The sequence below is a fragment of the Colius striatus genome, chromosome 18 (genome assembly GCF_028858725.1).
Source record: "Colius striatus isolate bColStr4 chromosome 18, bColStr4.1.hap1, whole genome shotgun sequence".
Lineage (NCBI taxonomy): Eukaryota > Metazoa > Chordata > Aves > Coliiformes > Coliidae > Colius > Colius striatus.
The window spans coordinates 12,007,622-12,032,897 of NC_084776.1; the positions used below are offsets into that span (position 1 = coordinate 12,007,622).

General features: G+C 48.3%; 2 protein-coding genes across 5 annotated transcripts in view; one reads left to right on the top strand and one right to left on the bottom strand.

Annotated features, from left to right (window-relative positions):
- The first annotated feature begins 358 nt into the window (after positions 1 to 358).
- WDR45B (WD repeat domain 45B) lies at positions 359 to 17,948 on the top strand. 4 transcript variants are annotated; one of them, XM_062010489.1, is made up of 11 exons: positions 367 to 584; positions 2,974 to 3,048; positions 6,263 to 6,337; positions 9,351 to 9,452; positions 10,153 to 10,240; positions 10,736 to 10,830; positions 12,505 to 12,695; positions 14,527 to 14,612; positions 15,386 to 15,487; positions 16,029 to 16,150; positions 16,461 to 17,948. In XM_062010489.1, exons 2-11 carry the CDS (start codon positions 3,030 to 3,032, stop codon positions 16,565 to 16,567), a joined length of 987 nt encoding a protein of 328 aa, XP_061866473.1. In that variant the 5' UTR covers positions 367 to 584; positions 2,974 to 3,029; the 3' UTR covers positions 16,568 to 17,948. The 4 variants fall into 4 exon arrangements, with proteins under 4 accessions (XP_061866476.1, XP_061866473.1, XP_061866472.1 ...); XM_062010488.1 differs by lacking the exon at positions 2,974 to 3,048; XM_062010490.1 differs by lacking the exons at positions 2,974 to 3,048; positions 6,263 to 6,337.
- Positions 17,949 to 22,472: 4,524 nt separating this feature from the next.
- FOXK2 (forkhead box K2) overlaps positions 22,473 to 25,276 on the bottom strand; it is a gene marked incomplete at its 5' end in the record, with an annotated part of 52,210 nt that continues 49,406 nt past the window's right edge. Inside the window, one exon of the mRNA XM_062011187.1 lies at positions 22,473 to 24,771. Within this exon, the coding sequence (XP_061867171.1) occupies positions 24,575 to 24,771 (197 nt within the window). The remainder of the gene's footprint in view (positions 24,772 to 25,276) is intronic.

A 25,276-nucleotide genomic window follows, 5' to 3' on the forward strand; every position in this document is an offset into this window, starting at 1 on the left:
TGTGGGGTGGGGGCTCCGCTCTGCCGCGGCGGCGGGGCCCGTGCGGGGGGCACAGCGCGGGGCCGCGCCTGCGCGACCCTCGGGGCGTATCCTATCGGGAGCAACCCCCCCGAGGTGCGTTCCTCAGAGCCACGTCGGGCTGGGGCCGCCAGTCCTCCTCCCGGCCCGGCCCGGCCCGGCCCGGCCCAACCCGCCGTGCCCGTCCCTCAGCGGCGCGCGCGCGCCGCCATTCCCCGCTCGGCCGCAGGGGCGGGGCGCGGCGCCGCTCGATCGCTCGGCGCTCCTCCTGGTGGGTGGCTGGGCTCTGCGCTCGGCGGCGCTGCCTGCGGGGGTCGGAAGCAGCCGCCGGCCTGTCCGCCGCGGCTCGGCTCGGCTCGGCTCGGCTCGGCTCGGCTCGGCTCGGCTCGGCTCGGCTCGGCTCGGCTCGGTTCGGCGCGGGCGGCTCCGCGGCGGGGCTGAGGCGGGCGCGCGCCGCCATGGTTTAAGGGCGGCGGACGGACGCGAAGGTGTTGGAACCATGAACCTGCTCCCGGCCAACCCGCACGGCAACGGGCTGCTCTACGCCGGCTTCAACCAGGACCACGGTGAGGCGGCGAGCGGGCCCCGGGCGGAGCGGGGGCAGGCCCCGGGCGGGCGCGGGCCCGGGCCCGGGAGCCGGTGTGAGGCGGAGCGGGGTGTGAGCCCCGCGGAGGTTGACGCCCCGGAGCCGGGCCTGGGCCTGGCGAGGGGCCGGGATGCGGTGGGGCGGCCCGTGCCGCGGGCGGGGCCTCTCGCCTGTCTCCCAGTTCTCCCCCCGCTGTGGCGGAACAGGCTGCCCCCGGTCTGGCTGTGGCAGAGGCAGCCCCTGCTTTGGGCTGTGTGTGCAGGGGTGAGGGTGAACCCTTCGGCCGCTGTTCCAGCTCTCCTGTGCCGCTGTGTGTGCCCAGCCTCTTCGGAGAGACTGCTGGGGCCGTGGGGAGGGGAAGGCACAGCGGTGTTTAATGTGCGTCTTCCAATACATCTGCCTCTCAGATAGTGATTTGTTACTTGCTGCAAGCCGTGCAAGCTTTCCTTGTGTAGCTCTACAAGTCCGCCTTTAAAACCTGTGCTTAAAGGGATGTTCTTTTGCGACTGCATTACTGAAACGGTCACTCACAAAACATCCCTTTTTCGGGGTACTTTGCACCCAGAATTAGTGGGGTAACTGTTTTGGCTTAATTTGTATTTTGGTAATAATGATTAAAAGTAATCATGGTGTCAGACCAGTGCAGCTACATGGGCCATGGAGAAGCTTTGCTGAATGGCTTGTCTTTTTCCTTTGTTACAAAAAGGAAGACCCCTTTCTAGAAAGGGGCTGCATATGCCTCATCTTGCTTTTGCAGTACAAAAATAGCACCAGGCTTATGAGTAAGTGTCTTTTTTTGTGGAATAAGGAATAGAAGGTCATGATTTTGTAACATCCTTTTGTCTCAATAAGTAATACTCTTGCTTAAGTCTTGCAGCTTCTGTCGTTGTAGACTGTAGCTCATAAACCTGTTGCTGATGCTGTTGGTGTGTAAACACGAATGAGTTTGTTCACTTTAATCTGACACCTCTGATGTTAATGGAGGGAGCTTTCTTTTTTCCTTTTCTTTTTTCCTGTTGACCTGAAAGCAATAGAACAGTCTGTTTTTCAGCAGCTCTGCACTTGTTTTCATCTTGCATTTGCAACAGAGATGGAAAAAGAGACTTGTGAAGATGAGCTTCGTTTCAAATCTCCAGGGGTCTGTAATGAAGCAGTAATATTTGATGCTTGGCCTGTGAGGGGGCTGGGTTATAAAGAAAACTGTGTAAGAAGATATGTGCATCATTTTAGCATGTAAAACTTGTTCTCTGTTGTAAAGGCTTCCTTAAATTCTGTAGAAATAAATGCAAAATCAACACTTCATTTTGAACAATGTCACATCCCAGGGCTCCTGGAGCTCCTCCTGCTTAGGAACCATGACTTTTGAACTGGTGGTAGCACGCTGACTTTTTACTTGCTTAGAGTCTTTGTGAAATGTTAAAGGCTGGGTAGTTCTTTGGCTGCTCAAAGAAAAGCAGATAAGAGGAAAAGCTCACTTCTTCCTTATTGCTTCTACCAAAAATAGAAATACAAGTCACTTGATTGCTGAAGCTGAGTAGCGTGGATGTCTGCATGTATTGTCACAATAACCTAATTTCTTAGTAATTTAAGACTAGCCCATCCCATAATGATGAGAAGATGGGAGGAACGATCTAATAAGTCTCTCCAAGTCTTAATTCCATGACTGGCAAGTGCTAAAGCTAGCATCTGCAGTTGTTCCTGAACTGTGCTTCCCTTGCTCTGTTTTGAGAGCTCCTGTGTTTCTATATTGGGTGCCTTTGTCACTTCTTGGTTTTAAATTAGAAAATAAACCATGTAACCCCCATGAAAAAGAAAAAACAGAAGGCTCACATTGCCAGGTGTTTTCAGCCATTTTAAACCAGAGTAGTCTGACTTCAGATTCTTAATTTCAAGCTGATGTACTCCTGAATTTAGGCCTTCTTCTAATCTTTTTGGGAGTGCTCTACAGAAATGAACAGACAAAACATCTTATTAAATGGCCATAACAGAAAGTAAGTGTGTAAATTGCTGACAGCTTTCTCTTTTGCCACTGAGGTAGTCTAAAGGTACTCTGAAAACTGAGGGGTGGCTTGTTTCAGTGTTGAGACATGTGACATTGTTTGGTCTCCTTTAGGGGAGTGAAATGCTTAGCTATAGGACTCCATCAACATTAGTAAGATTCTGTGTTCTCTTATGGCTTTAGAGAAAATTCTCTCTAGCAAGGAAAACGAGCATGGTAGGGACTGTGCACACCACAGTCAGTTCCCCAGGCTTTGTTGTTGCATCTTCTGGATCTTTAGTCCTAAAGCCTGCAGACCTCTTCATGTCAGCATGCCTCCTTCTTCTAGGATGGTCATTAATTGAACCCTGCCTTTTTCTTTTGGTTTTAGAAAAAACAAGCAAAACTCACTGTGGCCTCATTGGGACTGTTGTCAACTAGTACTGTATGAACAAGCAGAGCTGTGGTAAGGGTAGTAATTCTGTACTAGTTATCTGAGTTGTCCTGTGTCAGTGCCTCTCTGACAGCATGTCTGTCCCTTCTTGAAATGAGATGTGAACTTCCTGTGGAGAGAAGCTTTCCTGCTATTGCAGCAATTCCCTCTTCTGGCAGCCTTTCTCCACCTCCCTCACACTGAGAGTTTACAGGCTGTAGCTGTTGAATTTGGGATCACACTGGTAAATGCTGGGATCAGCCAAACGGGAAGCACTGGGCTCCAAAGCTGTTCTGTAACTTAGAGTTGAATGAGTAGCAGAAATCTGCCTGTATGGCTTTTCTCCTTGCTTGCCATGACTGAGAACTTCCCACCTCTGTCAGTAGTGGTTTGGCTGTGGAGAATATCAGGATGACTCATGTTCCCTCAGTTCTGGTGTATTGTCTCCAGTTAAAAATGTAGATATTCCCAAGATAATAAAAGCAGCCCACATCTTAGTCATGAGCTGAGCCCTGCAGAGATGCTGTAGCTACAGGAAGATGCAGTGGCCGCATTTGCCTGCATGAGGAGTGCTCCATCTGGGTTTGATATAGGCTGCTGGTATTAACACCAGTGAAACTTTTCAGTGGTCTTTTTTTAGTGAACAATTCAACACTCCTCTCCTGGAAATATAATATTGTGTTACAAAACTGGTGCTGGGAAAATAATGATATGGATACACAACACAGCTGCCAGGAACACATCAGCTCTCATCCCATACCATCTTGTTTGGTGTAGAGAGAAACATTTCTTTGTCATGCCAGAGCAGCTCATCAGCACTGTGATTCCAACACACTGCACTCTACTTACAGAGCAAAGTAAAGAATGCTGCACTGGGAATGGAGGAAGTGGAATGAACAGAGGGAATTTCATACCACCTGTTCCAATGTGTGGCTTAATATTTCTCTAATTATTATATCCTCATTAGTCAGTCTCTAGGTATGTTTGTGCATCTAAACAAGACTTTTTTTGCACTGAATTTATTACAGGTTTGTGCCTGGGAGTCTCTTGCATTGGGAGAGTAGGTTCTGTGTGTGTTATTCTTCACTGTTTCGCTAAGGGCTGTATTGGTAGAACAGGCCTGTACACTGGGTCTGACTCTGTGAGTGACTGTATGTAAAATAAGATTCTCAATTTGTTTCCTTTCTGCGTTGAAGGATGCAGAGGTGGATCTTGTAGTGATTCTTCCTTTGTATGTGTGAGTTCCCTCATTGCCAAGAAGGCCAGTGGCATCCTGGGCTGGATTAGAAGGGTTGTGGGCAATAGGTCAAGAGAGGTTCTGCTCCCCCTCTGCTCTGCCCTCATAAGACCGCATCTGGAATATCGTGTCCAGTTCTGGGCCCCTCAGTTCCAGAAGCACAGGGAGCTGCTGGAGAGAGTTCAGTGCAGGGCCACAAAGATGATGGAGTGGAGCATCTCCCTTGTGATGAAAGGCTGAGGGAGCTGGGGCTCTGGAACTTGGAGGAGACTGAGGAGTGACCTCATTCATGGTTACATATGCATAAAGGACTGGTGTCAGGAGGCTGGAGTCAGGCTGTGCTCAGTGATGGCCAAAGACAGGACAAGGGGCAATAGGTACAAGCTGCAACAGAACAGGTTCCAAAGGAACACAAGGCAGAATTTGTTCCCTGTGAGGTGAGGGAGCCCTGGCAGGGGCTGCCCAGATGGGCTGTGGAGGCTCCTTCTCTGGAGACATCCCAACCCAGCTGGGTGAGTTCCTGTGTGCCCTGCTCTAGGTGGTGCTGCTCTGGCAGGGGGTTGCACTGGATGAGCTTTCCAGGTCCCTTCCAGCCCTTGGGATTCTGTGTATAGGAACCGAAAGGATGCTGCCAGACACTCCCCTCCATCTCATAAGATGCTGCTCTGTAAAGCAGAGTATGTGTATGATGCTGGGTTTTGTTGCTTTTGGGTTTTGTTTGGGTGTGATTTTTCTGTTTGAGTGTCTTTTTTTGTTCTTTTAAAGTAGTCCTCCTTGGAAGGAAACTCTTGAAGTGTTAAAAAGGAATTTCAAGTTGGCTGAATTGCTTTTCCCAAATTGTGGAGTTTTCAAATATGGGCTTCTATGGGAAAATAACTCCAGCTCAGCCAGAGGCAATGCTCAAACTAATGCTGCTGTCAGGGGCAAGTTACTTATACATTTTTGTATTGATGTTTTTATTATTGTTGTATGACAACATTGATTTTGTTCTGTGTTTATAAGATGTCACCAATTGTATTGTTTCTTCTGACACCTTACCCTGCATCAAGGTGTGAGCAGCAGAAGACATTCATTGAACCTTCCTCACTTGCTCCTTAGGGAGCATGTGCAAGTTTGAGCTTATTTTAAGCTGACAGTATGCAAACCTCAGAGACAGTGAGTTGTCTGTGTTGTGAGGACCATTGTTGGCTGTTTGTGCCCTTTAGCACCAGGAGTACCTGAAACAATCTTTTACTCTCTGAGCCCTTTTGACAGCTCCTGAACAATCACTCCACAGCAAACCAACCCAGTCTTGTGTACAGGAAAACATGGGTCACCAGGGCATGAGCAAATGGAATGGAGACCTTATGTTAAGAGTAAAGTCTCCCCTCCCTTTCATTGTTGCAGTCACAGCAATGCATAAGAATAAAACCAGACTAATTTGAACATCTCTCTTTCCAGTACCTTGGAGATCTTGAGTTTTCCAGATCACTTTAATCTGGCTTCTGATCAGCCCTGGTTTAGAGTGAAGCCATTGGCATGTAATTACTGCCACCTGACTCAACAGGGTCTCAGCAGAGCATTCTTAAATGAATGTTTGAGAAACTCTTCTGTGGAAAAATGGACAATGGTTCATACTTCATATCACTGTAATCAGTGTCAATTTGCATCTGATAAGGAAGGAGGGGTTTTGCTTCATAATGACTGTTGCACCATAGAAGTTAAACTGCAGGTTTCTTTAGTGCATGGAATACAACACAATGGGTTGGGAATTACTCTCCTTTCCTTACACTGTTTTCTCACCTGTCTGAAAAGAATACTGAGAACTTGCCACTTGCAGCAGAGGTCAGCAGAGAGGACAACTCCTTTGAACAGTTTTCACTTGCAAACACAAAGGCTGCAAGTGCTCTTCAGCTTTAATTTAACAATGCAGTTTGAGCAATGCTCTCTTAACCTCCTGGCTCTTGCTTGGTTCTTTATCATGTCTCACAGTTACTATATGTGTGTGTATACATGTGCTTTTTACTACAGGATGCTTTGCATGTGGAATGGAAAATGGATTCCGAGTTTATAATGCAGACCCACTCAAAGAAAAGGAGAAACAAGGTAAAATGTTTCCTTATGATACCATGTTACTTCTGTGTTGGAAGCTCCTCCTTCTCAGGTGGTTTTTGCTGTAGGATTCTTGCTTAGCTTTCACTGTTCCATCACTGGAAGGCTTTGAGTAAAAGCCTCAACAGAGAAAGTCCACACTGGTCCCAAAGGGCCTGTCACTTATGCCAGTGCCTGGTCAGATGTTTAGATGCTATTAATTTGCATCAAGCTGGCTGATGAGTGTCTCACCTTCTTGCAGAAGCTGGATGTGTTACTGTTGCTAATGTTTGCAGTCCTGAATAGGAGATAAGGGAGAGGAGAGTTGCTCCCTGCAGCATTATCGTGTACCATCAAGAGAAGTTGTTTTGTTCTTGTGCAGTAATCTGGATGATCTAGTGTAGCCATAAAGCTACTGCCTTTTTACTGGAGATCTGAACATAACACTTCTCTTACTTGCGTAGAGTGTTGCTTGCAAGAACACTGGGAGCTCAGACCTCTAATGCTCTGAATTTAATGTTCTCTGTGTGCTTAAAGATCTGGGAGATGTTAAGGTGGTAAACCTTGTGTCAGATCTGACCAGAAATTACTAGAACAGCTCTATTGGCAGGTGGAGGGGTTTATGCCAGAAGGCAACCATAAGTGAGTCAAAATAAGGGAAAATGAACCCTAGCCACGTGGCTCTCACCCTAAATACAGGAAGAAAGCTGCCATGTGAACCAGCTTTCCCAGCCCTTCCTGCCTGTGGTGATAGAAAGTATTTAGTAAGAGGACAAGTGTATCTAAAATAGCAATTCCTATGAAATTAGGCATCCTCTCACTTTCTAGTGCTGTAAGAGTCCAGTCACTGCTTTGCGGTCAAGCTGTTTTCTGTACTTGTGTAAAATTCTTCCATAAGCAGCAGGTCTTGGGATGATCATCTGTGACTGATAGTGTGCTAAAAGGAGCAGAATTCAGGGTGAACTCCTGTCAAGTTCCTTGTCAAAACTTTCCTTGCCAGTTCCTTTCCTTGCTCTGGACATGCTTCCAGGACTCCTGTCATGAACATGCAACGTGACTCACAGGAAACCTTTCTCCTGTGGATTCTGAGAGGTTGGATTGTACTGCCTGCACAGGGAAATGCTGTTTATCTTTCATGTGAATCCAAACCTACCTACCTGAGATAGACAAGCTCCAACTGGGACTACTTGAATGATTTCTGTCACCCAGTGTGAAACCAAGTCTTAACTGTTACATCCTCTCTCCTATCCAGGAGTTCCATGAAGTTGCCCATCCAAGCATCAGCTGTCAGAAGTGTAAAGATAATGACTGAGGTGTCTGTTCTAACAAAGTTTCTGAACACACTGCGTGTTCTTAAATTGTTTCAGCCTATCATTTGTAAATGTTTGGTAACTTTTTGACACTGCCTCTTCATAACAACATGCTGTCATGCTTTAAATGCTGTGATGGAATTCAGAGCAGGATCTTGTGCATAAGAGGGTGATGTCCATGTAAAACTGTTCAGGAAGGGAACTCACTGATCAAGTGTTGTTGAAGAAACCACAAGGACTTGTATAAAATCTTAAGGCTTTTCTGCTTCATTGTGACTGTCTTCCCAGGCACCTGCCTGCAGTGTTGTGTAGTCAAGTCCCAACATAGATGTTCTCATCCAGATGCACTGTGGTGCTGCTTAAGGTCTAACCAAATCACCCTTCTCCTATCCTTCATGCATCTTCATCTTTCCATTGTGCTTTCTCTCAGCTCCTCAGATGTTTGTGCTGTTTTCTCCCATCCCTGTTTCTGACAGTAGATCTCTCTTGAGTTCTCATGACATTTCAGCCTTTCCTTGACCTTTGAAATGGCTTCACTAGCTTTGTTCATCTTTCCTGCAGCAACCCAATAGTGTGGAACTGCTGGACAGGCTTTTGAAGTAGAAGTCTGGGGTGTTTTAAACTCTGTTCATCTAACTTGAAGGCCACAACTAGGCCTCTCCTGCTAATTCAGTTCCCTCTCCTCAGTGAAATGCCAAACATTGCTCTAACCTATGAAAACAAAGCCAAGCCTCCAAGCAATTGTCAGAGAAAAGCACTTTTATTGTGAAATGCTGTGTTTTGTGCCTCCACTTGCAGCATGAGCATGGCATCATGGCATCTTCCTCTGCTTCCTCTGCAGCTGAGAGGCTTTAAAAACAAAAAAAACCCCTTTTCCTTGCATTCTAGATGAGAAACTGCATAATCTGATCTGTCTTGCTTGCACTGTGCTTCCAGCACCATTGAGTGGAGGCTTGCTGGAGCTGGACTGAACTTGTTACTCCTTGTAGCAGCTCCAGGTGTGTTCCAGAGAACAGCACTAGACATTCTAGTTTGATTATATATGGGTGTACTTTGCCTTCTTTCCTCAAATCCACCAAGTCTATAAAGACAAATCCCCTTGCAAAGGAAAAGGTTCATGACTAATGAATACTGTTGGTACTTTCCTAAATGCACAGCATTAGCACGATAGAGCAACACCAGCCTTGAAGTGTGTCTGTGTGTGTCTGTGGAAGGAATTTGAGCTAACTGGACAGTCTTTCTAAACCTAAGTACAAACCTGCTGTGTGACAGAAGCGATGGAGCTGCCATGGTGATGTTGCTTCATCTCCTCTCAGGCAGCATGTTCCAATATAACTTTGAAACCTTGCTCTGTGGTTTTTTTCCTGCATATCAAAATGAGGCCTGTCCCAGCTGTGTGACAACTGTGGGTGATCTTCATTGCTATGAAAAATGCAGCAGCTCTGAGAATCCTAATCTTAAACCAGCCCAAAATCAAGCAAGGAAGAGAAAAAGACCCCCACCCAACCCCCTCACCTTTTTAGTCAGGACTTCTTGTCTGTCACCCCCACTCTGAGAGGATTCTCTGGTGTTTAAGGTCAGCCAGGATAGGAAGATAAACCACTATTCTCAGGTGCCTCAGAGAAGTGCCAGACAATGTGAGCTTTTAACAGTGGTAAAAATGAGATGACATTTTAACAGGTTCTGACACTTCTATTTAAAATACCTTTGTCTTTCAGAATTTCTAGAGGGTGGTGTTGGCCATGTGGAAATGCTGTTTCGTTGCAACTATTTAGCTCTAGTAGGTGGAGGAAAAAAGCCAAAGTACCCACCTAACAAAGGTGAGTTGAGGTGAATTGTTTGCCCTGCTGTCTGTGTGAAACTACCCTGATCTAGGTGACCCTGCTTCTGCAGGGGAGTTGGACTGGATGATCTCTAAAGGTCCCTTCCAACCTCACCATTCTATGATTCGAAGAACTCCCAGACCAAATGCTTTAAGCTGGGGTCCCTTATTCTGAAGGTTGTATGAAGGGGATGTTGCAGCAGGTTTAAGCAAATGCAGAGTTGCATCTCTGCTGTTACAGTGTTAACAGGCAGTTACCTGCAGTGACCAGTCCCTGAGACCTGGGAGCAAAGTCTCCGCTGCTTACAGTTAACTTTGCCAAGAGACTCTTGTAGCTCAGCAGTTTGAGGCAGAAAAGCTTTGTAACAAAACATGCTACTTCTTTTTCTGACAGCTGCCTTATTTCTTTGATAACCTTCAGAGCAAAACAAAAAGCCATCCTCTATTATCCTTAGAAAGATTGGGTTTTTTGTCAGCTCCTGTGGTTAGTTTGCCAGCTCCTACCTGCAGGAGCCACAGCATGAAAGAGTGGGTTGATCTGTAGCTAAATGCCTTCTGCTTAGAGGATGCCAGTCTGTAAGTGCTTAGCTATTGGATGCATCTCTTGTAACAACTTCTAGCTCCTGAGAAGGCTATTGAAGGGAGAGCATGTGGATCTTCAGACGTGCTGTGATAATGCCATTTCTGTACTGTTACAGTGATGATCTGGGATGACCTGAAGAAGAAGACTGTCATTGAGATAGAGTTTTCTACAGAAGTCAAAGCAGTTAAGCTGCGAAGAGATAGGTGGGTACAGCAAATGTGTTGGCTTTGTACACTGCTCTCACTCATTTCCAGCTGTTGGTAGAAAGTAAAAGATCCAGCTTTAACACAGCAGTGACAGGCACAACAGGCTTTGGGTGTTAACAGATCACAGCTCAAGTACAGGTTATCTGAAGCCCATAAGGCTTTCTGGCCCCCTAAAGCAGGAGAATGTTCTCACATGGCTCCTGCTGACTTTCTAGGTGTGGAGGAATGTGAAGGGGATTCAGGCAGATCTGGAGAGCAAGAGCATCCAGTAACAGCTGTAGTCTGTGTATATGTGGGTGGAGGGGCTCTGCTCTCACAGCTTTGGATAAGAGTGCTCTGCAGGCTTGTAGTGCTTGTGTTATTGAAAGGCTGTGAGTCTGGAGGGAGAATACACATACTAAATCAGTCAAAAGCCTCTGCCAAGGTCTGAATGAATGTCTATGTGGCTGTTTCACCTCACCCCAAGTCACAGGAACTTCTTGTCTGTTTCAGAATTGTGGTAGTCTTGGACTCAATGATTAAAGTTTTCACATTCACACACAATCCCCACCAGCTGCACGTCTTTGAAACCTGCTACAACCCTAAAGGTTAGTTGAGTATGTGGGCTGGGGAGTGGAAGCAAGTCCATTGTGGGTTTGACATGCTGTTTATCTTTAGCTACCTGGTCATTAAACAGTTTACTTGCTGCCCTACAGCCACATCCTTTGGAGATGCCTTTGTGTTTATTGATATGTGGAACAGAAAAGCTCTCTCATGTACTCTTGTTGTGTTCTAGATTTGATTTCTGTTAGAGCTATATGCTTGTTTCTGTAAAGGACCAGCAAACCTGGTGTATTTTGTGCTGAAAGCTTAATTGTAAACAGAAACTCTGTTTTAGTTCTAACAGAGCCAGAACTGCTTAGCAAACTATTCCCTCCAGTGTCAAAAAGCAACTCATTAGCAAACTGATATAATTCTTTTAAATAGCAAGGTATGGCTTTGTCTTTTTTTGGAACAAGTAGAAGGAGTCCTGTGCCAGGCTGAGCAGTAGTGCCACAGGCTGAGTTCGGTGTGGGGCAGCTCTGGGTGCCAGCTAGGAATGGAGGGAGAGGCCTTGGATTTGACCTAAGGAAACAGTTCTGTTGCAATAGGTTTTATTGAAGAGAGAGGGGGTGTCTGGAAGGAGAGCCTGAAGGGTGATGAGCGTACTCCAACATCAGCTGCACATGTAAGACAGGTTGCCAGGGAAGGTCTAAACTGCAGGGGTGTAATGGCAGGTGTGAAGCATGTCCTCCTGTGAGGATGGTCAGGCTCCCAAAGCTCATGGGGAGCCTGAGGAGTTGGGCTCCTTTACTCAGGCAGAAGGAGACACTGAAGGGCTCCCTGCAGCCAGTGGCTTGTGGCTATTTGAAGGACAGTTACAGAAACAAAGGAGCCAAACTCTTGTTCATAGTGCCAGACAGTAGAACAAGGGGTGGTGGCTGTGCTTGTTATATTGTAAGGGTCAGCTTGGGTGTCAGATGATGCTCCCTCCACCAGGAGCTTACTTAGGCCTGGGGAGGTTTAGGAGCCTGCTGGAAGCAGGAATTGCTGCCTGTGCCTGGGGCAGCACAGCCCAGATGCAGGTTTGGTGGGCTTATGGGGGGGCTCAGGTGGGAGATGCACTCCAGGGCTGTTCCTGGTGGTACCCAGCCCTTGCTCTGCTGCCTGTTTACAGGAGTTTTCTTGGTGTCAGCAGAACCCCGGGAGAGGTGGGACTCACAGAATGGTAGGGGTTGCAGGGGACCTTTAGAGATCATACAGCCCAACCCCCAAACTACCTCACCTTAAGTCCTCTGCAAAAAGTTACAAAGAACCAAGTTAAACATGACTCAGTAACAGTTTTATTGATGGAGGAGAAACTAAAGTCTCCCCCCTTATAAACCCTTCCCCGTGCCAAGCTGCTAAAGGAGACTTGGGAGCTTTGCTGTAAGGGGCTGATGGAGCTGCCCTCCCACACCATCCAGATTTTGGTTAACCACAACTAGATTACTTTGAAATAAAGTGATGAGAGCAAGTGAAAATGCCACTTGTCCCCTGCTTCCCTCTGCTCTGCTCTGTTGGGCAGGTGATGCTGTGGGGTGCCAGTCCGACTCAGCCACCACCTCTGTGTCCGCTCACTGAAGCGACGACACTTTACAGACTTACACTTGCAAACTTGATGTGCTTATGGACACTACCCAGTTATTCTCTCATTTTGTGCATGTGTGTGTGTGTGGTTCTTTGTTTTTTTTGTCTTTTAGGTCTCTGTGTCCTTTGTCCCAATAGTAATAACTCTCTCCTTGCGTTCCCTGGGACACACACGGGCCGTGTGCAGATCGTGGATCTCGCCAACACCGAGAAGCCGCCCGTAGACATCCCGGCTCACGAAGGAGTCTTGAGCTGTATAGCTTTAAACCTGCAGGGAACAAGGATTGCAACAGCATCAGAAAAAGTAAGAATTCTCTCCTCCTACCTCTGATTTCCAGTGTAGCAACTCCTTCAAAAATAAGAAGTTGCTGACTGGAAAGTTTGTGATTGTAACCTGAACTCTCAGCCTTTCACTGCTCCTTTACAGTACCCACACAAGCCCCATGCCCTGCCTGAAGGAGCATTTCTGTTTTAGCTGACTGTAGCAGTGACTCTTCAGTGATGTTTGAATGGGATCTGGCCTGAGCAGTTTACATTTCATGTGTTCTTCAATACATACTGTTCATTTTAAAGTTAAAGGCAAGTGGAAGAAGGCAAAGAGCTGCCTCTCTGGGTTAGTTTCTGCTTCAATCCACTTAAAAACCTTTAATTCACTTGCAAGTGAGTCTGGAGGAGTTAGTTTTGCTCTGGCTTCACTCCTGTACCAGAGCAGGAGGGAGGTGCACTGCCTCTGTTTCCCATGCATAAACCACAGATGTTTTCATACAGAGTGTAAATGATAAGCTGATTCTTGGAATATTTACCAAATTGTGTGTGGTCATATGTTCCATGGGGATAAAGAACACAGTGCACTGCCAAAAAGCTGCAGTTACTGCACAGCACAAATCCCTTTGGGCTGGGCTGATGCACAGAGGTTGGGCAGAATGCAGAGCAAGGCACAGACCTGCATTCTGTGTGGGACTTTCAGTGAGGGCTGCCAGGAAGCTTCATCTCCCAGAGCAGGATTGCTTCCCAGGTGTCCAAAGGAATAAAGGGTAAATGGTTCCATCTTACCCACCCCTCTGAGGTGAGAACTTGCTAGCACTCAACTGAAATGAGTTTCTCAAGGACAAGCTAAATTAATCCAGGGAGGGTGTGTTTAGAAGAGTTCTGCTGCACAGCACATAGCTCAAAATGCTTGCAGCAAAACCACCCCTGCAGCCATGGGCTCTACTGAATTACTGTGTGTCTTCTAAGCAAAGCTCTTCAAACTGCCAGCTCCATTGATAAATCTGATACTGACCTGCTGAATTAGTACTGAGACATTCCTTTTCCATGCATGGAAAAGGTTCAAGCAGCACTTTCAAACTGAAACAGGGGCATGGGCAAACTGTCAGACAGAGCATGCTGTAAGGACACAGCTTGGGCTTGTGTCTGAAGCCAGAACTGAGGTGACATCTTGCTGAATTTTCCTCTGCTGGTTTCTGACATTGCCTGGTGTGTGACTGGAGCTGCATCTGTTAACCAGGTGTATTTAACAGGAGCTGTAGGTGGCAATGTATGCCCACTGGCATCAGAGGAAAGGACTCTTGAAGTAGTGATCACTTTATCTGGGACACGCTGATTTGTTTTGCACCTCTGGTGTCAAGCTTGGCTCACTCTTAAATGAAGGATTCCCTCTGGGCTCTCACATTTGGGTAATGGGCAAGTAACCACTTGTAGAATATTTCAGCTGAACTCAGTGTAAGACAAAACCAGCCACAGCCTGATGATACCTAACAACTGCACAGTACCAACCAAAACAAAGTACTGACTGTGGGGAGAAGTGATGCAGAGAGCTGGACACTGAAGGCTGTTTGCAGTAGTCTGATGTTTGCAGACTGCTGCCAGGGCTGCACTGGGGCTGTAGAAGGTAACTTGGAAGAAACTTACTCAGTTGAGCAGCCGAGTAACAAGGTTGTGTGTACCAAAACATTGATGGCGTGGGGGCAAACTGAGATGCCTCCCAAAAATCAACATTTAAGTGGCTCCCTCAAATCCACTGAGGTGACAAACCCAGCAGTGGGAGTAGGGGCATGCTGCTCAGCATTTTGGGATGTGTTCACAGACATAGAGTCTTCTGTCTTCCCTAACATAATGCTTGATTCCTTTTCAAGGGGACCCTCATAAGAATATTTGATACTTCATCAGGGCATTTAATCCAGGAGCTACGAAGAGGATCACAGGCAGCCAACATATACTGGTACACTGAATTGCTTCTCCTGTGTGTTGTGGGTAGTGCTGAGGCAGCCTGGTACCCTGCAGCCCAGGCATCTTCCCAAAGCAGAGGAGCTACTGTGGGCACGAGGCAGAGCTCTGCTGCCAGCCAGGCCTCCAGGGGCTCCAGGGGGCCTGTGCTGCTTTCTGTCTGCTGAGTGCTGGCAAGGAGAGAGCACTTGCCCTCTGCCTGGCTTCACACAGCTGTCACATATTACAGGGGCAGGGATGAAATCAGGGGCATTGCCAGACCCACTTCTGGGCTGGGGGAGAATGCTTCAGCTTCCCACGGCAAGAGGAAGAACGCAGTGATGCAGCCCCACGCTTCCCAGGACACCCAGGATGGGAGTTGAGGGGTTTGTTACAGCACAGGGCTGCTCTGCCTGGCACAGCCCCAGGCAGGGCTGACTAACCCACTGCTGGAAGCCTTCTCCCAGGCGTGGGGAAGCTTCCCTTGGCCTGAGCTGGGAGTGTTGCTCCTGGCATCCTCCCCTGCAGCTCGGCAGAGGCTGCGCCTTCCCCCAGGGACAGGGGCACCACAGGGACCTGCTGCTCAGAGCCCAGGGCTCCAGTGAGGGTCTGCCCTCCCTGCTGCAGGGGCTGAGCCTCCTGTCAGCAAAGCAGCTGCATGGGAAGGGTCTCGGAGAGCTGCTTCCCCCTGTGCCTGGCAGCCCCTTGGGCAGTGGCAGAGCTGTGTGCTGGGTTGGGGGTGTGGGTAGGTGCCTGGAGCAAGGCTGCAACTGTCTGTGTTCTCTGTAGTATTAACTTCAATCAGGATGCTTCCCTCATCTGTGTATCCAGTGACCATGGCACAGTACATATTTTTGCAGCAGAAGACCCTAAAAGAAATAAGCAGTCAAGGTAGGGCTTGAGCTTTTCTGAAGCCTTTGCAGGGGGAAGAGGTGGAGGGAGGGCTGGGGGGGACCTGACCCTTCTAGTGGAGTTTAAAACACTGCTGCAGCAGTAACAGATCCCTGCAGTGCTGCTGGTGGGAAGATCAGTGTGCTGTGCTTGAGGGAAGTTGCAGATTTAGGACTGTAGAGCAGCAGCCAAGCCTCTGCTGTCCTTGGCTGAGCTGCAGAACTGCAGCAGCAAGTGAGGGGGGTCAGGGTGTGTTTGTGGGGACTTCTTAACATGACCATACATTGTGGACCTGTTCCATAAAGCAGGCTGCTAAAAATCAACCATTTTGGCAGTTTTTGCAGTCACTTGAAACTGCAAGGACCAGAAAAGTAGTTGTAGGGTCTGCTGTCCTTAGCAGGGGCATCACACACAGTGCCTGGCACTCTCTGGAATACAAAGGCAGTGCCAAGCAGCCCTTAGTGTGACCCCCTGCCCCCAGTTCTGAATGAACTCATCCACACAGTACTAAGCTGTTTTACCTCTTTTTCTTTTCTTTCAGTTTGGCCTCTGCCACCTTTCTCCCCAAATACTTCAGTTCCAAATGGAGTTTTTCCAAATTTCAGGTTCCCTCAGGCTCTCCGTGCATTTGTGCCTTTGGAACAGAGCCAAATGCTGTCTTAGGCAAGTACTGGGGCTTGCCCCAGGCCCTGGCTGGGCTCTAGAGCTGCTTTGGCTGGAGGGAAATGCTCAGCTGAGACAAGGGTGCATGTCTGCTTCTGCTGGGGCCTGGAGCTCGGCACAGGGAGGGAGATGAGGCAGTGCCTGGGGGCAGGGAGGAGCGTTAGGGCAGCACAGGGGGGCTCAGTGGCCTCGGGGCCCTCCTGGGCACCACCCTGGGTCCTGCTGGGGGGATGGGTCCCTTCAAACCCTAATTGGAGAGAGAGATACCTCTGGAACAGCTGAAGCTCACGTGTGTGTGTTTTTGTTTCAGCAATCTGTGCAGATGGCAGCTACTACAAGTTCTTATTCAACCAAAAAGGGGAATGCTCGAGGGATGTGTATGCTCAGTTCCTGGAGATGACAGATGACAAGCTCTGACTGAGCTGAGGCCTGTGCAGGGGTTGAAGCACTGCCTTGGCTATTCCACAGCTGATACTGATCAAGTGTAGCAGGCCTCACGAGGAAGCCTGGCCTGACACGATCACATCAAGCTCTGAAGTAGTGGACTACATCTGTTTATTCTCATTTCTGCAAGTATTCATCATTAAAATACCTTTGGGTTACTGTCACCAACTCAAGTCTTCAAGATGTGGCTTTCCATCAGCTTGTGCCTCCGGGGTTTCTCTTTGTGTAAATTCTGAAGTGGCTTTAGGTTCCAGGGGAGTGCTCCCTGCCCTGCCCCAGCTGCAGCGGCCTGGGCACTTGTGCAACTGGTCTTAGAAAAAGGGATGTGAAAACAAAAGGATTTTAGGCACTGCTTTACTCCCCCTGGATGGCTGGGGCAGGGCAAGACTCTGGATCATCCTCAAACCAACCTCTACCAGCCTGGCTGGGAGCAGCAGATGCTGCCTTCCCCCTGCCCTGAGCACAGTGGGGAGGGACAGGAGAGGACATGCACAGGGCCATGGACAGCTGGAGCTGGGACCTGCTTGTCCTTGAAGCTGCTGTTCAGGGGGTGCAGCCACAGCCCCCTGCTCCCATCCCCTGCCCAAGGGAGCTGAGGGATCAGCACTGAGTGCCAAAGGGCACAGAGGAGCTGAAGGCACATTTGGGCACCTTCCCCCTGGGCAGGGGCAGCCCCCCCAGCTCCTGCCTGTGCAGAGCGAGTCCTTCTGTACCAGAGCAGCCCTTGAGGTTCAAATCCTCCTGGCCAGGGCTGTGCTGGCTGCTGCCTCCCACCCCTCTGCTGCTGCCAGGGAGGAGGGAACAGGCCCCCTGCACAGCCAGCAGTGCTGCCCAGGCTGGGGGAGGATGTCTGTCGCTGTAGCAGCTTTCAACTTGCAAACTTTTCTTCTTGGTTTGTTTTTTGTACTGGAGATGTTGCACCCTGCCCCCTGCCTGCTGCTGGCCTGGGCACAGTCAGGGACTGAGCTGGCAGCTCCTGCCCTGAATTGTGCTATGGAAATTAACATTTACTGCTACAACTAAGGCACAAGGTACTAAACCAGAAACTGAAATAGCCACAAGCTCCCTGCTCATAGCACCAAGGGCCAGGGAGGGAAGGCTGAACTCCTGGGAGTCTCATGTCACAGGTGCTCCAGCTCTGACCTGCCCTGTCCCTCACCTTGTGTAGCTGCAAGCTCTCTCCATTTGACAAGTTTCTTTTAGTGTCATGTAACATACTAAGGACTAACTCCTCCCCCAGTTTCGATGTCCAGGTTGCATGTTGCTTTTACGTGTATCTAATCACAGGAATTGTTTTGCACACTTATTTGTAAGATGGTATTTCTTTTAAATAAAAGTGACTAATTTTGCTGTATTCACTGATGCTCCCAAAGTTACTGTGGCTGGAGCTTCTGGGCAAGAAATGGGGACTGGACTACAGAGGGGGGCTGAAGCTGAATCCATGGAAGCAGAGGGCAGGAGTATGTGAAATACAGGCTGGGACATGGACGTTGACAATGATACTGAAGTGAGTCCAGCGTCCAGCAGGAACAGCAGCTCCTGTTCTTCCTCAGCAGTGGTTCACCACAGCATTTACTCACCACAGCATTTACTCACCACAGCATTTACTCACCACAGCATCTGCTCTGAAGCTTCTCACCTTCTAACAGTTTTAGTAGTAAAATGACCAACCAGCAACTGCCCCCCTCTGGAGGAAATGCCCAGGAAAGCATCAGAAACTCCTCTCCAGGGATGAGCCAAATCCCCTCTGGTTGCAGCTGAAAGCTGTTAATGATCCAGGCAGGTGCAGCTGCTTTAAAGAGCAAGGAAATTAACCAAAAACAGTGAGTTTTCTGCACCTTGCTTTGAAGGTTTTGCACATCTTGAGCTGCTGCTGCCCCATTCCTCCTGCCCTCCTGTTAAAGTTACCCGAGAGCTGACCAGAGACCCTGTGACCGTGGTTCTTGATTAAAACACCACTGCACTTGGGAAGTTTCCCCCAGGCATCTGTTCTGGTGTGACAGCAACAATGAAAATGCTGCCAGCTGCAGCCAACAGTGTTGTACTGATGATGGAATCCCTCAACACAGACCACACCACATTTAAGCTCCCATTCCCTCTTTCTCTACTGCTTGCAAGGCTACAGGACATTTTAGAGGGATCAAAAATTAGGTAAAAGAATGGAATCTGCCCAGCTGGTCGTGGGTTGCCCTGCCAGCCCCTCACCCCAGAGCTTCTGCTGCAGCCTGCTTTCTACCTAAATGGAGGTCAATTTAACCAAGGTTTGCATCAAGTGGGCTGGAGGATAACCAGCCCTCTCCCATCAAATGGAACATGACATTAGTTTAAGTATCAGCCATGTGGCCACGACCGTGATGCTGCTGCAGCTGCAGGGCCCAGGTATACGCTGAAGCTCAACCAAGCTCAGGCACCCACCTGTGGGTAGGGCCTGGGAGAAACAGGAGGGCTGGAGCATCACTTGCTGTTGTATCCAGTGACAGGACAAGGGGTGATGGAAAAAAGCTGGAACACAAAAAGTTCTATTTGAACATGAGGAGAAACTGTTTGAGTGAGGGAGCCCTGGCCCAGGCTGCCCAGGGAGGGTGTGGAGGCTCCTTCCTTGGATGTTCCCAAACCCACCTGGACATGTTCCTATGTGATCTGATCTAGGTGGGACCTGCTTCTGCAGGGGGGGTTGGACTGGATGAGCTCTAAAGGTCCCTTCCAACCCCCACCCTTCTGTGATTGTACAAATCATGTTCCTCAGGGAGGGACTGACCACAGGCAAGGCTTAAAGGGGCAGAATGAGCAGCATCCCCCTTTCCCACAGCCCTGCTCTTCCAGCAGCAGAGCAAGAGGGTCAAGGCAAGCTGTCACAAGGCTATTTTATGTTACAAAAGGATTCATTAGATTGTAAAAGGCCCAGTTGTTGGCCTAAGCTTCCTACTGGAGTTCAGAGGTGCAATGGCATTTCTTCCTTTCCGTGTCAGCTAGGAACACAGGGCTCTGGAGCCAGCCCCGTTCAGCAGAGCCCTCAGGGCCTGGCAGGAGCAGCCGCAGGACCGTGTTCAGCTGTGAAGAACAGGCAGGATTTGCAGAGTCTGCAACAGGGCTGGTGCTGAAGCACAATCTGTTTCCACCAGCATAAGCTATTAAAGTATATTTCAAACCAAAACACCCCTCTGCCCCTGTTTTGCTGATCTCTCTGCAGTTCAAAGCTCTGAAAGGAAAAATCAGTGAGTGCAATCCATTCAAGGGCAATCCCAGGGATCTGCCAGCAGGAGCCACAGGATTTGAGTGTTTCTTTCAGAACCTTCAGGTATTCACATTAAAGCAGAACACAGGAGCATAACCAATGGAGTTGGAGCCTCCAGATTCATCCCAGACCTGCAGGCCAAGAGGAGCAGGGCAGGCAGAGCACATGAAAGAGGCTCCAACACAAGCTGTGTGTGAAGGACAGGTCTGTTTTGCAGGCACACCCCAGTGACCCAGCCTCCTTCTCACCAAACCATGGCCCTGTCTCCATTTTACTGCATTTTCTTCCCCAAAGGCTGAAGCTCTTCAAACAGGGCTGTGACTGTTCTGCTCTGGAGGATCCTGTCAAATTGCTCAAGGAAGTGACTGTGCTCTTCCAGCCTCCCACATCCCAGCCCTGCTCAGCAGTTTCCTTGGACTTCTCCCCAACTCTTGAAAGTATTGACACCAAAACCAAACCCAGCACTGAACTCTACCTGGTACTTTAGACAAAAGCATTTCCCCATCTCTGACAAGAAACAAAAAGACCAAAACCAAAGCAGAAAGCTCAGAAACCAAACCAACAGTACTGAAAATGGTTCCAGAGAGCCCATCTCATTAAGCTTAGTTAGAGACACAATTCTCTGTTCCCATGGCATGTTCTCATGTTCCCTGTTCTGTGCTGAACTATGTGTGGCCAATGGGTCAAACTGGTGAACTGATGCAAATCCCTGGGTGGGTCCCTGCTGGAAGAATGAGCCCCTCTGAACCTGGCTTGATTGTTAATAGCTATGAAAGAAAACACGGAGAAGCAGAGGTAAAGCTTGTTCTCAGCTGCCAGGCCACAAATAGGATTGAGAAGAAACTGGTGGTTAAAAGCAACCCACACACATCCTGATGCCAGACGTCCCCTTTATCTACCTCTTTGGTGCCACACACCATGTGGAATTGCCAGTAAGGATGTTCAACTCCCGAGGTGACACACGTTTGTAGAAAGGGGTCAATCAGGGCCATAGAAAGCAGCACTCAAATTAGTGTAAATGAGACCCTTGCCAAGAATACACACTTTTAGATAAGCATCACACATCTATAAAATCAAAACTGCCTAAAGATCACATCCTGTATTAAATCCCAACCATCTGCATTAATGACTATCAGCCACCCCACGTGTACCCTCTGGGGAACATGAAATCAAGATACAAAGCATGGCTCCAAACACAGACTGCTGAAACTTCAAGTTCCACTTGGATTTAAGCAGTTACAAGCCCCAACATTTTAAAGTGAACCTGCACTGTAATGACCACACCAGTGAAAGCCGTGTTCCCACACAGCTTCACCTCCTGGACAGCATCTGGACTGGGAAGTAGTTTAGGAAGGAGAAGTGCTTTTGTATCTGCTGGGATCAGGTACAGGTATTGACTTATAGCAGCACAACAAAAATGGTGTAACAAAGGCTGCTCCCACTGCAGGAAACAGGGTGCAATGGGGGAAGAGGAGAACAGCAGCTCAGAACTGAGACTAACCACACTGACCAAAGAATTCAGTGTTTTAGGCCACTCCACCCACAGTCCCATCTCTGTGCTCTGTGTGTTGCTTTGCTAGATCACACAGTGCCTTGTGGCTGCTGATGGCAGCAGGCAGGCAGAAGTGTCATGGCCCAAGGGAAGGATGTCTCACTGCCCAGGAACCTGCGCTGCCACCTTCCCAAACCCACAGGGACCCGCACACAGCTGGATCACAAACAGAGTGGCCCAAGGACAGGGAGGGACACCTTGTGCAGGAAGGAGAGAGTGGCAGTGGAGACAAACACTTCTGTCACTGGAAGCAAAAGCACACGTGGGCCTCCTGTAGGTTAGAATTCTGAGTGTTTTTGTAAGCAGTTTGAAGGTAACACGAAAGGTGACTCAACCCAGAGCACTGAAGAGCCAGCCCAGAGGAGCACAAAGGGAAATCCCCCATCTGTCACGGCTCACAAAGTCACGGGAAAGGGAACATCAACTCCTGAAGAAAAGTCAAATCTCAATGGACATGAATGCCCTGAAGAGACTTTCCATTTGCAGAAGATCACACTGACTGCAGGAGTCTGGGATGATGAGCAGGTCAGACCCAAGGCAGAAAGGTCACGGGCACTGTGTCAGACACGGTGTGACACGAGTCTCGCTGGGCCTGTGCTGTGATGGACAACCCTTGTGTGCAGCGAGGCACAGACACACAGCCCAGCCAGCAACACGCCTGCTTCAGCAGCCCCACCACTCAACTCAGTAGGGGCTGAGACGTAAGACAGAGAAGCCTGAGGGAGAGCACTGGAGGAGAATCATCTTGCAGGAGAGTTCAGCATGGCCAAAAGCAGCGAGGAGCAGTCATAACTCGTGAGTGAGGGGGGAGCAGCTCCCTCACGAGGCACAGCCCTCACACAGGGTTTATCCATGCAAACATCTGCCATTCTTGTGCCAAACTCCACTCACACCACAAGCTGGAGAACACCAGAGAGCGCCAGAGTGAGGGCAGCCCCTCTGCCCCCTGCCAGGGGCACGGCCTCCAGGCCCCTCAGCAGACACCGCTTCCTCAGACCATTTGCTTACACCAACACCACCGGATTTCATCACCCCAAAACACACAGAAATGTTTCAAACACGCTTCTGGAGCAACTTGCACTTGGTTCATATGCTGAATAAAATTTAGTTTTATTTAAAAAACCACCTTATACACTCTACCTCTGCACCTGGGTCTAGCGGCGAGCAGGGCTCACTGGGACGCCAAGCACACCTAGCAACTCAGCCAACACCACAGGAAAGTACTAAGCACTGGATTTGTTTGTTTTTTCTTTAAAAAAGTATGTTAAAACTTTACTTTTTTTATTTTGAAAACCTCTAAAGCAAACGTTGCAGTGTTACAGAAATGGTTCTTTCCAGGCTATGCTTTTACTTTTCCAATGCCTGTTAGAAATTCAGCTTGTCTAGAGTGGGGGTGGTTTTGTTTCATAGGTTTTTAATATGTATTATCTGCAGAGACATTGTAACAGTTCCATTCTGTGGGTGAACACAAAATTTGTACAGATTTCTCATATTTGGTCTTTAGGTAAATAGTTCCCAAAAGCTGCCTAAATCAACCACTCCAAACTGTTCAGTCCATCAGGAAAACACAGGGGGGTTTCTTTTTCCTTTCGTAGTGGGAAAGGAAATATAAATAATGCATCATTATTACAGGGAATTACAAAAACCAGGTGGAGATGAAGCCCACGATCCAGCTCCCACTCACCTCACCGCAGGAGGAAATCAGCCGTCTCGTGGTTAAAGACTGAAGAGCAGCCTCACATTCAAATCGAGTTTTGAAATGTCAAGTGGAATCTATCACCACATCAAAGTGAGAAATTACCAGTACATTGTTCAACTGCAGAACACACACTTAAAACAAAGAGCAAATGAAATCGTTGAGAACACAGCGGCCACTGTTAGGAAACCACGAGGGCTGCTCCCAGTGGAGACCCTGGAAGGGTCAGGGGGTGACATCCAAGTGTTATGGAGAAACAGGTCAAATTAATTCCTACTGATGGGTGCTTAAGCTTAAAAATAGCGAATAGACCTCTGACAAGATAATTTTACTGTTTTAAAAGGACTCATGATAAAGAATTCCATCTTTCTAAATGAAGAACAGTCTGTTATCTGAAACATACACAATATTAAGCGAGACTCTCGTCTTTACTTTAGACTGGAAAAATATGCCAGGGACAGTCAAAGTCAACACAAAGTAACAAACAGCAAAAGGTAGCAGAAAGAGAAACAGGTAAGTGCAGCTCTGGTCAAATTCATAGCAGTTCTTTACGTCAGTTAACGGCTCATTTACATTGTAATTTCTAATCAGTTACATGCAAGCCCAAAGAAGCGTTTGATCACTACACATGGTAATAAAATCGGATTAAATTGATCAGGCAACTGCTAAAAGATGAAAATCTGCAGGATGGAATAAAGTAGCTTTATCTGAACTTTACCAGGACAGACAAAAGGAAATCATTCCGTTGGTTAAAAAAAGCCTACATTCAGTTTGTTTGTTTGTTACGAAACAAAAACCTCACGAGAAAAGTTGTGTGTGTGTGATTCCAAAGATCCCGGAGTAGAAATGGAGTGATCTGAAATGTCAAAGACCCCGTCGGTTTGCAGAGAAATGAAAACACACCTCCAAAAGGTCTAATTCCACATGTGAACAACAAAATACTGCGTTATCTACCAACAACTGCATGGGGTAGCTGGGTATGAAAGGCTAGCTGCCAAGATGGAGGAAATGGCTCCTTGCCTCTGTTCCCTTTGAGGAATATACAATCGTTTGAAACCAGTTCACACTAAGCGCTTATCATGCTGCCGTTACACTGAGATGCTCAGTCCTTGCAATAATCTCATCAAGACTGGGTTTTGCTTGTTAAAGCTGCAGCCCTCCCCCCAACACTGTTGTTTCTCAGTGCACACAGTTTGGTAGGGGCAGGGAGGAGCGGGGGGAGGTCACAGCCTCTGGAACAAGATGGTTTGCAGTTTAAGTTACCGAGTTTTAAGGCCACCTGTGTTGGGTTGGTTTGTTTTTGTTTGTTTATCAGTGCTGAAAGTTGAAGTCTGATCACAGGGCCCCTTTCCCCACTGCGTGAGAACATGTTCCAAGGTTTTTTAGGTGTTCTGTTTGAGTGTCTCCTTTTGGCACCACGGAGTTTATTGAAACATAAAAAAAAGGAAAAGGGGAAAAAAAAACAAATGAAAAAGGAAGAAAAACTCCCCTAAGTCTCTAGTTCTGGCTGCCTTTATCGCTCACTGCCATGGAGGGGGTGTCCACGTTAACAGCTATGACTATGCTCTCTCCATCCTCTGTTTTGATCCGTTTGAGGTCCTGCTGTTCTGCCTGGTCTCCGTTCTGGCGCTTGGTGGGCAGCGAGGCCGATGCGGACGCGTGGGTGGCCAACATATGCAGGGGACTGGCAGCAGCTGCAAAGAGACAACAAAGCTTCAGCACCCTCAGCCTTGTCCAAACTGGTATCAGACACTGAAAGCAAGGAAAGGATTTGGAGCACATCTCAGACGAAGAAGGGCTGAGGGATCTGGGGCTGTTCAGCCTGGAGCAAAGAAGGCTCAGGGGAGACCTTCTCACTCACTACAACTACCTGAAAGCTGTAGCCAGGTGGGGGTTGCTCTGTTCTCCCCAGTAACAAGCAATAGAACAGGAGGAAACAGCCTGAAGTTGCACCAGGGGAGGTTCAGGCTGGATGTGAGGAGGAATTTCTTTGCTGCCAGGGCTGTCAGGCATTGGAAGGGGCTGCCCAGGGAGCTGCTGGAGTCACTGTCCCTGGAGGGGTTTCAGAGCAGGGTGGGTGTTACACTGAGGGAAATGGGCTGATAGGGCTGGGACAGAGGCTGCACTCCATGAGCTTAAAGGTCCCTTCCAGTTGAAACCAGTTGAAACCACTCTATGATTCTATGGCACTACATGGGC

Coding starts and splice junctions, on each gene's coding strand:
- WDR45B (XM_062010488.1), top strand. CDS start 518: ATGAACCTGCTCCCGGCCAACCCGCACGGCAACGGGCTGCTCTACGCC. Junction 12,696..14,526: donor TTGCAACAGCATCAGAAAAA/GTAAGAATTCTC, acceptor TTCCTTTTCAAG/GGGACCCTCATAAGAATATT. Junction 15,488..16,028: donor AAAAGAAATAAGCAGTCAAG/GTAGGGCTTGAG, acceptor CTTTTCTTTCAG/TTTGGCCTCTGCCACCTTTC.